General features: G+C 32.7%; 1 protein-coding gene across 8 annotated transcripts in view; it reads left to right on the plus strand.

Moving 5' to 3' along the window:
• NBEA (neurobeachin) overlaps window positions 1-12424 on the plus strand; it is a 754643-nt gene that overhangs the window by 226149 nt on the left and 516070 nt on the right. For all 8 annotated transcript variants that reach the window (XM_054446222.2, XM_063650755.1, XM_063650757.1 and 5 more), the window contains 6 exons: window positions 184-265; window positions 493-616; window positions 1487-1679; window positions 3426-4442; window positions 6166-6383; window positions 8792-8945. In XM_054446222.2, coding sequence (XP_054302197.1) covers window positions 184-265; window positions 493-616; window positions 1487-1679; window positions 3426-4442; window positions 6166-6383; window positions 8792-8945 — 1788 coding nt within the window. The remainder of the gene's footprint in view (window positions 1-183; window positions 266-492; window positions 617-1486; window positions 1680-3425; window positions 4443-6165; window positions 6384-8791; window positions 8946-12424) is intronic.

Consider the following 12424-nt stretch of genomic DNA (forward strand, 5'->3'; position numbering starts at 1 on the left):
AACCTGGGCAACAAGAGTGAAACTCCGTCTTGAAAGAAAGAAAGAAAAAAGCCCCTTTAGAAGAGATGTTTCTTTTGGTTTGGACTGCATTGACATTTCTTTTGCAGGTTCATTGTATATCTATATTTTGCAGTTATGATTTAAATTGTTTTCTAAATGAAGTTCAAATTCTTCATCTTTCAGATCTTGACAGAACAAGTATGTACTCAGGTCGTACACAAACCACATCCAGAGCCAGATTCTACAGTGAAAATTCAGAATCCAAGTGAGCAAATGGCAGTTCTTTATTGTATTGTGGTAGGCGCATGGCAACACATGAGACTAAATCAAAACTTTTCCTAACCCCTTAAATCATTATGGTGTTTACCTAGTTCATGACAATTTTAACTCACCTTTTATAGTGTTAAGTATTTATTTGAAAGTCGGTAATACTTTTTGAGTTGAACATAGGATATGGTTACAAATCTTCAAGTTTTTTTTCTTTGTTTACAGTGATTCTTAAAGTGGTGGCAACTTTGTTAAAAAACTCTACACCAAGTGCAGAGCTGATGGAAGTTCGTCGTTTATTTTTATCTGATATGATAAAACTTTTCAGTAACAGCCGTGAAAATAGAAGGTAAGCAGTTTGGATACTATAACAACACTTTATTCCATAATTAATATTTTCTCTCTTTTAGATTTTCAATTCATTTCAAATCTTTTCCATATTGCTAAATACTTTTAATCATCAGAAAAGGCATTTTATGTTTCTTTGACATAATCTGTATTCAGTATTCTTCTATTTATTCTTATATTATTTTTATTTTGTTACATGGATATTCTATTTTAATTGTATATATGAATATACAGATAAACTCATATTTAGAATGTAATATCCCTTTTAGTGGTACCTGTCTATCACCAATGGAACTTTCCGTTGTAATTGTGTTGGATTTCCCCATTTTCATCTATGCTTCCACCCCATTTTTCTTATGGCTGATTGTTGTGCATTTTTAAGCTAGTTAGCTAGAACATGGGGTAGAGTCTGAGGCCATGAACTCTGGGGTAGTCATTGCCTGAGTCTATAATTTAACAAATATTGATTGAGTGCCCATTGTGTTCAGTGTAAGACCTTGTGCTACACAAGATAGTCTTAGTACACAGTCTCAGTACATTCCAGTGGGAAACAAAACCATAAAGCAATGATTAATTATAATGTGTTAAGTACATTGTCAGTGCTAAAGGTGGTGAGAAAGTAGAGAAGCAATAAGTAAATCTGACTGTGAAAGTTAGGAAAGTGATTTTGAATGATAATTAGGATTTTTCCTGGTAGAGAAATAAGAGAAAGTCATTCCAAGTATAGAATATATAATGTGCAGCATGACTGTACACCTTGCTTTACTGAGGTCAGATCATATTTTCACTATTTTATTTATCAAAGTTTCAAAATAGTAAATTCTAACTTAATTTGGATATTTTTAATGAGATCAAATTTTTTTCTCCCTAGATGCTTATTGCAGTGTTCAGTGTGGCAGGATTGGATGTTTTCTCTTGGCTATATCAATCCTAAAAATTCTGAGGAACAGAAGATTACCGAAATGGTCTACAATATCTTCCGGATTCTTTTGTATCATGCAATAAAATATGAATGGGGAGGCTGGAGAGTCTGGGTGGATACCCTCTCAATAGCCCATTCCAAGGTAACACGGGATTTAACATTTTAATATCATCAGAGTTATTGCGGTGGATTAAATGGCTACAAATATGCATCTGGTGCCATCTTGTGGGCATCTTAGATTTTGACAGATTCCTGTATCTCAGTTTTGTATTTTTTCCCTCAATGTTCATAGACTGTTAGAACTTGAAAGTGGCTTATAGATGAATTAATTCAAATCCCAAATTTATAAATTAGGAGTTTTATACCCAAAGCTGACCTACATCTGTTTTATAGCAAATCTGAGAACTTTAATCTGAGCCACTTGCTCTTTCAACTGGTTTTTGGAAGAATATTTTATGAAATAGTCTCTGAAATATACTTTTTAAGACTTTTTTTTAAGAAGTCAGATTTTTTTATTTCCAAGTGGATCATAAATACAGTGTTTAAGTTTAGTGGTATTTTAATTGCTTTATCTTTTCTTTATTTTTAATCTTAAAAATCTGTATGTCTATTTTAAGTATTATTTGATCTTTGGTAAAATGAAATGGTGAATTAAAGTGTACAAGTATAGACACATTAGATTCTGGAAATTCAGAGTTACGGGTTTCTCATCATGAAGTGTTATAGAAGAAGCATGCATGTTAGAAGTATGGCTTTTAATTTAGTGTGTGCCATAATTGAGTTTTGTGATTTTAGGAGACTCATTAAGTCTTCTTGAACATGAGTTAGAAAAAAAGGTTTAAAAGGATAGATAGTAAATATTATAGGCTCTGTGGGCTGTATAGTCTCTGATGCAGCTACTCAACTCTGCTGTTCAGTGTGAAAGACAATACATAATGTAAATGAATGATCATGGCTTTGTTTGAATAAACCTTTATTCACCCAAAGAGATGATAAGCAGTTTTGTCCCATGGGCCTTATGTTACCAACCCCCACTTTTGCGACTTGCTTTCTTCTTCTGTAAAATTAAGGGGATTTTTGTATTATGAGATATTATTTAAAGGATGGTCCCCCCAATCTAAAATTCTGTTAACTTATTTAAGTATACATTAATAGCACCCATGTCTGTAAGAGAAGGACTATGAACTTTAAAAACTATTAGAAAAGCTTTTGTTTCAATTATAAATTTACATTTTGTGAAGTATTGACACCTCAGATTTATCATTGCTTTAACAAATTTGAAAATAGCAAAGAAAAAGACATTGCAGGTCTTTGTGCAAAAAAAAGTATTCTGATTATTAATAAAGAAGCCTAAGTAAAGTAACAAATCCAAAACAGCTTATATAAGGATAAAACTGTGATGTTTTAATAGCTTGTAAATTTATATATTTAGTGATATGTGTGAATTTTTTTAACATCAGTTGTTGGGAAAGGTGCACATATGAGCAATAGATGGTGAAAACCGACATAGTAATAGTACTTTGGATATTGTATATTATTAGCTGCTTATTCTCTGTTTAAGCTTACATAAATATGTGGAAGTTAACTGGCATATTAGGTTTGGGTAACATTGAAATACTTAGCCTAAAAGAAAATAGCTTTTAATATTGCTGAGTTATCTGTGTGATTTTGGCAATCCTTATAATAAATCATATATAGCTGTATTTATTGATTATTTCCAGTTCCTTAATGAAACTAAGCACTTGCTTTAGGACTAAAAAGTGCCAGCTTTGAAGTCTTAAACTTTCTGGCATTATTTTTTCTATTTCCACAATTTAATTTGTATTATTTAGTTTTTTCTTTTTGATATGTACAAAATGCCTTAATGTTTTCTTTACTTATTCCTAAGGTCACTTATGAAGCTCATAAGGAATACCTAGCCAAAATGTATGAGGAATATCAAAGACAAGAGGAGGAAAACATTAAAAAGGGAAAGAAAGGGAATGTGAGCACCATCTCTGGTCTTTCATCACAGACAACAGGAGCAAAAGGTGGAATAGAAATTCGAGAGATTGAAGATCTTTCACAAAGCCAGAGCCCAGAAAGTGAGACCGATTACCCTGTCAGCACAGATACTCAAGACTTACTCATGTCAACAAAAGTGTCAGATGATATTCTTGGAAATTCAGATAGACCAGGAAGTGGTGTACATGTGGAAGTACATGATCTTTTAGTAGATATAAAAGCAGAGAAAGTAGAAGCAACAGAAGTAAAGCTCGATGATATGGATTTATCACCGGAGACTTTAGTAGGTGGAGAGAATGGTGCCCTTGTGGAGGTTGAATCTCTGTTGGATAATGTATATAGTGCTGCTGTTGAGAAACTCCAGAACAATGTACATGGAAGTGTTGGTATCATTAAAAAAAATGAAGAAAAGGATAATGGTCCATTGATAACATTAGCAGATGAGAAAGAAGACCTTCCCAATAGTAGTACATCATTTCTCTTTGATAAAATACCCAAACAGGAGGAAAAACTACTTCCTGAACTTTCTAGCAATCACATTATTCCAAATATTCAGGACACACAAGTACATCTTGGTGTTAGTGATGATCTTGGATTGCTTGCTCACATGACCGGTAGTGTAGACTTAACTTGTACATCCAGTATAATAGAAGAAAAAGAGTTCAAAATCCATACAACTTCAGATGGAATGAGCAGTATTTCTGAAAGGGACTTAGTGTCATCAGCTAAGGGGCTGGAGTATGCTGAAATGACTGCTACAACTCTGGAAACTGAGTCTTCTAGTAGCAAAATTGTACCAAATATTGATGCAGGAAGTATAATTTCAGATACTGAAAGGTCTGACGATGGCAAAGAATCAGGAAAAGAAATCCGAAAAATCCAAACAACTACTACGACACAAGTAAGCTACCTTATATGAGTTCTAGAAATAAATAAAAATGCATTGAATAGATAGAGTTGTTAGCACCAAAACAGAGTAATTTCTTATCAGTTACTTCATGTTTATATTGAATTATAGTATAATAGTAATTTATGGAACTAAATAGTGTATAATTTCATGTATATAAGAAACTAAAAATATCTCAATTATATTTCCAACTCTGCCACATTCTTCTGTCTAACTTTGCTCAACCTCTCTGGGCCTAAGTTTCCTTATCTAGTACAAGAGGTTGTACTAAAGGATGACCTTTAAGGTCTCTGCCAGTTCTAACATTTTATAACTCTGTGACTACATTTACACATTTTGTACTCAAGATCTTCATTCTGAATACTTGATTAATTTTAACCTTTTAAGCTTCAGGCCCAACCCTGTTCTGTGGATTATAGAAAAGAGGACTTGGAGCCCAGATTGAACTGATAAATGAAGGGGAAGGGAAAAGGGAAGTGTTATTTATCCAGTGCCTACTATGTCCCGGGCACTATGCTATATGTTTTCAGATTTAATCCTCACAACAACCCTGTGAGGTAGGTAATATGGCTGAGAAAAATTAGAATTATTAGCAGTGAGAATTTTCTGTTCAACCACATGAATAGAAATTAGTTATAAGACAATTAAAGACTCTTAGATCTGGTTGTTAGGAAATGTTAGTGCTTCAGTTTTGACCTCACTGGAATAAAGCTAAAAACAGATGATGTTTTCTGATATGGATTTTAATTGTTGAGCTCTGAGTTATGACTATTTCTTTATTTTCTAGGATAAATAATACCTTATGGTTAAGAGTTTAAGAAATAAGAATACATTTACCGTTAATGACTTGGGTTTTGTTATCCTCTGGGTGCCCCACTTGCCTTTTAATGTCATTGAAGATACATTGAATGTGTTTCCATTAGGTTTATACTATGAAGAGTAAACCATGCCTGTCTTGTGTCTTTGTACTCCAGTAAGAATCCTTCATAATATATCATGTGTGTGGGGAAAGTATTTTTATTTTTTCTCTAACTGCCAATTTCCATTTTTGTGGCAGTTGCATTGTAGTGATAATTGGCAGGAGATGAGAATATTGAATTAGATACAGATGTAAAATAAAGGAAAACATCGTGCATTGTTTATTGAACAATAGGCTCGCCTGTTGAACACTAGGCTTGCCTGTTTTTCATTTGGAGTTTATAGACATTTTTCTGGTTTGTTTTCTAAGTTATCAAATGCGTTTGTGTTTTTGAATTGAAGTACTGTAAGTGAAACAGACTTTAAAGTTAACTTGAAACTGTTCAAGTAATATTTTTTCTAATCTTGTGCTTTAGTTACAATTAGTTGTTGACATATATCCAGTGTACTTCACTTTGTATATGCACACTTCATTAAAGAAGTAATATGGTCTAATTTAAAGACTTTTAATGGAGTAAAGGGGTCTGGTTTTCAGTGTGAACTTTGGTGTTAAGTTTAGGTATTTGATTATCTTGCCTAGTTTCTGCACTAGTAAAATAAAAGCAATAATGGAGACTTCAGCCCAAAAAGTTTCCTGTGCAAGGAATTACCAGGTGAATAATATATGTGAAATATATTAAACTGCTAAAGTCATATGCTAAAGCATTAAAGCATTATTCACTTTACTATACTCACAGTTTCATTTTAAAATGAGGTATTTCTTTTGTATTCCACAAAAGTTCATCTTTTCCTTCTTTAGGCTGTGCAGGGTCGGTCTATCACCCAACAAGACCGAGATCTCCGAGTTGATTTAGGATTTCGAGGAATGCCAATGACTGAGGAACAGCGGCGCCAGTTTAGCCCAGGTCCCCGGACTACAATGTTTCGTATTCCTGAGTTTAAATGGTCTCCAATGCACCAGCGGCTTCTCACTGATTTGCTATTTGCATTAGAAACTGATGTACATGTTTGGAGGAGGTAGAAGTATTTCTTTTTTATAAATTAAAAGCAAATATTTAAAATCTGTCATTGCCTATTCTATTTGGTTTTGACAAAAGCAAAAATCTGCCTTGATTAAAGGAATTTCCACATTTTTCTTGTATCCTGTTTAAATTAATACCATGTACTAAATTTATTAGTGATAATATTATAATATATACTGTTTAAAGTTTAAAATCACCCTGTGACATGTGTATTCAGAGCCTGTAGTATTTAAGCAGTTAGTGGATATCAGTTCAAAGATGATAACTTAGACAACAAATCTACATAAATTAAACCATTGCCTTTCTAAATTTTCAATTTAATTTTTTAATAGTAAACGTGAAACAAATTAATTATGAGAGCACATTATTTACATAGGCATGAATACAATTAGGAAGTTGATGGTTATAAGTAACAAGGGCAACTTAAATGATCTAGCACAACATTCTTAGGAATGTTGGCTTCCATGCTTCTCCTCATTTTCCTTTTAGGATTCAAGGTGGCTGCTTCAGCTCCCAACATCAATTCATCATAAGAAACCTGCCCAAATTAAAAGGCAGAGATGACTCTTCTTCCTTCCTCTTCTTCCTATTTTTCCTCTGCCTCCTCTTCTTCTCTCTCCTCTTTCACTTTCTCTTTTTCTTCTCCTCTTTTCTTCTTTTTTTTAAAAGAAGCCTGTCAAGAAATTTCCCCCTTATGTCTCATGAGCCAGCAAGATCACATCCTCTTTCAAAATCAATCACCAGAAAAAGCAAATGGGATTATAATGACTGGCTTTTAGAGACTAATACTGGTTAATTACCTAGTAACTAGGGTTAGGCTAGTCTTTCCTATACCCAATCAAGCTCAATAATAAAATAAAATATAAAATGTGAGTTAGCAGGGAAAAAGTTATGACTGTTGTGGAAGAAGTCAATAAAGTCTGCCATAGAAAGATTTTACTTTTGATTTTATTTGATCAATTTGTTCTTAGACTACTCATATACTTTCATTGCTAATTGTTATATGATAAATTACCTAGAGATGGTAACTAAGGAAACCTAAATACCATGAAATACAATGCTATTAACATGAAGACCAATGTATGGAGATAAATTATGTAATTTAATAATTATAATATCAGTAGCCTCCAAGTGAGTGATACTCAGCTTTTTTTCCATCCACCTACTCTGTGTTTTTGTTTTCTTTAATGGGCTCTCATGAGATTACCCAAGTAGAATTTAATGTAATTTAAATTTTTTAAAGGTAACACTTTATTTTTAGGACAGGGAGAAACATCTTGAAATTTAAGATACACAGTAATAGATAATAATTCACAACTCTAAAAGGGTGAGAATTACTGACTCAATTTTGACCATGGAGTAATTTCTTTTATTTAATCTTATTTTTTTCCCATTAAAAAACAGTTCAGGCCAGGTGTGGTGGCTCACGCCTATAATCCCAGCACTTCGGGAGGCCAAGGCGGGAGGATAGCTGGAGCTCAGGAGTTCTAGACCAGGGCAAGACCCTGTTTTTATAAACATTAGCTAGGCGTGGTGGTGTCCACCTGTAGTCCCAGCTACTCGGGAATCTCCTGGGCCCAGGGAGGTTGAGGCTTCACTAAGCCATGATCCCACCACTACACTCTAGCCTGGGTGACAGCAGAGATCCTTTCTCAAAAAGAAAAAAAAAAATTATATTCTTGACTGACACCAAATGAAAGCAGGGTATTTTTTTGACATCTACATTGTATGTTATGTATGAGAACACTGTACTGTCAACTTGCTTTGAGATTTTTTTCCTTTTCTTATTAAATAAGTTCTTGAATTTGTACTGATTTATTTATACTCCCCTATCATGTCACTTCTTTAACAGTATACATTTTCAATGTGACTAGTCAAAGGTGGGGCTGAAGTCATTGGGGATGTGACAAATTGAAATTGCCTACAAAATAGAACTTTCAGTTAAATTTTTAGGTTTTCAGTTTCAAATTTTATTTATGGTTATGAAAATTTTGAATTGGTTCTATTTTGAGTTTCCATATTATTTTTAACATTAGACATACTTTTTATATTTAAAAGGTTTTGCCTTTCAAGAAAAAACAATCAGATTTGGCAAAATAAATATTTTTAGCCAAATTTGTTGAGTCAGTCATATGTCTTAGAATCTAGTACTGTATTTTTCAAGCAAAATAATAATATAATGAGTTAATATACTTGGACACAACAAAATCCTGTGGAGATGAATGCTTAGTTTTTGGTAATGTGATATCTCAATTATAAATTGCTTTATTTTATAATAATTTGATTTTAAATATGGCTAGCTCCTACAGTTCTATAATTTTTCACTTGTTATTCTCAGTAAATTGTCTAAGCTTTTCATTTAAGTAAGCCGAAACATACTCATTTCTGTTTTCTGTATTTTAGCCATTCCACAAAGTCTGTAATGGATTTTGTCAATAGCAATGAAAATATTATTTTTGTACATAACACAATTCACCTCATTTCCCAAATGGTAGACAACATCATCATTGCTTGTGGAGGAATTTTACCTTTGCTCTCTGCGGCTACATCACCAACTGTAAGTACTTTGCCTCCATCTAGTGGTTATGTTTTATAATTACATGTCTTGAGCATTTCAGTGGTGTTCTAGGCTGTAAACAGATTTTAACCAGACCTGTACTTTTTAGGGAAATTTTTAACTATTTAAATTTCTATTTCCACCACTTTTGTTTATCAGTGTTGGGTTCCACTTATGAAAATATTTCTCTGGTAATTCTGATGAATACTTCATCAGAAGAGTATTGCATTCTTCATCAAAGATATTGTATATCTCTTCAAATCTATAGTATAAATAAACTCTTAAAATCCTTGTTATTTAACATTTTATTTATTTACTGATTCAACATTTATTTTACAAAATCTAGCCTTGTCTTGATTTGTTTCTGTATAAAACATTGAAATGTGTTAATATAATACATTTTAAAGGTATTTAATGTTAATTGTGTATGTCATTTAAAATATAATAGGTCAATGTTAACTTTATATTTTAGTTGTCATTAAAAACAAAATCTTTGATTCATACCAAGACAGGCTCCATAGCTACTTGCTCAGATGGGAAAGAATATAGAATTTTGCTTCCCATATTACCCATGTTCTTGTTGCCGTATTAGAAACTCATCCTTAAGCTCAGAAAGCATACCTTTGCCAGAGGGAAATATTTCATTTTACTAAGATGTCTATTAGTTGGTGAGACACTGTTTCCAAGTTGATCTCTAAGTTTATTTCATCATTAACAAGCTTTTTCTATATGACTCTTTTTCTTACTGTTCTTTTGTTAATGCCACCACCATCACCAGAGCAGCCTTGAAACTTCAACATTAGCAGCCACAGGCTATATCCTCACACACTTTCCCCAGGCCTTACTCTTCTGTTTTATTCATGAATTTGCTCAAGAAGTCCACAAAGGGAAGCATTCCAGTTCAGAAGGAGGAATGCAACAGAGCAAGTCACCAGTAGGGCCTTAATCAAATTAGCAGCTGAACCAAGGAAATGGAGCTAAGAAGAACAGTATAAATGGTTGATGGTGTGTGAAGAGTGCAAGTATGCATACACCACTCCTTTTCTTTAATCTCTCTTTTCCTCTGGTGATTTATACCAAATTCTGGTAAATTGAGAGTTGTGTATGATTTTTAAATGCTTTCTAATAGTGAGACATAGAGGGCATTTTTTTCTTCTCTTTTCTTTTTTTTCTTCTTTTTTTTTTTTTGACAGAGTATCATTCTGTGACCCAGGCTGGAGTAGAGTAGGGCGATCTCAGCTCACTGCAACCTCCACCTCCTGGGTTCAAGCAATTCTTCTGCCTCAGCCTCCCAAGTAGCTGGGATTACAGGTGTGTGCCACCACACCCAGCTAATTTTTGTATTTTTAGTAGATATGGGGTTTCACTATGTTGGCCAGGCTGGTTTCAAACTCCTGACCTCAAATGATCTGCCTGTCTCAACCTCCCAAAGTGCAGGGATTACAGGCATGAGCCACCACTCCCGGCCAACGTGTTTTTTGTTTTATATATTGAAGACTGAATAAATCAATATTTTCTTTGTGACTTTTTCTTGATCATATAAATTGCATTTTATGTTTTATAAATTATCATTTGTTATGAAGAAATTTTTAAAAGGTTGTATTGAAATTCACTTTGAAATGTAATAGTGAATGTTTTTAAATTTTGCATGGAACATAAAATGCTTCTTATGTAAAAAAAAAAAACAAACAGTTTAGCAATAAGTTATTTAAATTTGTATAGGTTTAAAATATTCACATTACCAAATAGTTTTCCAAATTTTAAAAGCAAAAGATCTTTAACTATTAAGATAGAATATTAAAATAATGAAGTAAACTATAACATACATACTATTGCACCAGTCAAATTTGCTTATTTATTTTATGATGATTGTGCAGTAAAGATACTGACGCTTTGAGGTTGGCTTCCAAAATTATTACGATTAAATTTTGACCACTATAGTTTGGAATTTAAAATTATTTATTACCTAGACTATCTCAACAGACTTGAGAATTCATTCAATGATAGAAACCTTTGTTTATTTTCTCAATTTCTATATTTCTGTTATTTTGGCCCATTAACTGTTTGGACCTATGCCTGGCTGTACAACATACCTGATTTTATGTTTTTTGAATGAATTGCTTCCTTAAGAGAAATAGCCGAACCTGTCTCTCATTTTGTATCTGGTAGAACTATGATTGGTGCTGACTGCTGAATGTTGTTTTTCTATTATGAATGTTGTTTTTGTATTACTGGGTTGTATAATATTCTTGCTAGAAGTTGTAACGTAGCAGAGGGAAAAAGTTGGGAAAGAGGAGGTTGAATAATGAGGGAAATTAAACCTGAATATTTGGGCTTTTTATATTTAAATTTAAAGTGTAAAAAGCCAAAAGAGAATTTTGGAAGGGATAAGTGAAAAAAGGAAACATTGGTAACGTGAAGATTACTGAAAGGAAACATTGTCTTGTAAGTACTTTTAGAATTTTAATCCTAGATATATGAAGAGAGATGGAAACATTTGAAACTAAGGTTTGAGTGAGCTGGTAATTTTGTTTATATATATAGTTTTTCAGAATATTCTTATTATGTGCATTTTATGAAGAAATAGGAATAATAATGGTTTGTGGCAGTAGTTCGTAAACTTTTGTGTGTGGGGCCAGATGGGAAATATTTTAGGTTTCGTTGGCAGTATTGTTATCTGTCACAGCTAGTCAACTCTGCTGTGATAGTACAAAAGCAGCAATAGACAATACATAAACAAATATTTTTTGTCTGCTATTTCTATGAGATTGACATAGAAGTGGTCTCTTTTCTGCCCTGGAAATTTAGATGAGTACAGTAATTTATACTAGAGATAACATTTTTGTATTGCTGTTATAGTATCATCATCATGGAAGAAAATTTTTGAACTATTTAATCTTAGTTGGAAGGAACATATCTTAATGGAAACTTAAGAAAAAAAGAATATATATATATATATTGTTTATAATGATAGTTTGAGCACCTTGAACTTAGTACTCTTGAAGAAGCAGCACTTTATGGGAGTTTCAGTTTTGCCTAGATTACTTAAATTCATATGTAGCATAGAAAATAAATTACAAAAATAGTTTCAGATCTCCGGGTTAGACCAATAGTTTTAACTGTAGTACTCAGGGAAAAAAAATAGACCTCTTAGTATGTAGTTTGGCCAATCTTTGCTTTGGGAAAGCAGCATTATTTTTGTTGTTGTTGATTTTTTTAGTTGATGTTTCTGTGACTAGTTAATTGAATCCTTTCATTTATTCTCTAATATATTGTTTAACTTGGTCATAAATGAAAGTGAGAAATTGAAGAAGAAAAAGAAAAGCAAAGAACATGGATCAACCACAAATTGCACACTTTGTGATTTTAAGTTGACCACTTTAGTCAGCCATCCAGAACACTGAATATTATGGAGCTTAATTCAGGGCTTAATTTTCTCTGTCCCAGAAAAATAGTAGAGACTGACATTTCTAGCTCTC

This window comes from Pongo pygmaeus, chromosome 14 (genome assembly GCF_028885625.2).
Source record: "Pongo pygmaeus isolate AG05252 chromosome 14, NHGRI_mPonPyg2-v2.0_pri, whole genome shotgun sequence".
NCBI lineage: Eukaryota > Metazoa > Chordata > Mammalia > Primates > Hominidae > Pongo > Pongo pygmaeus.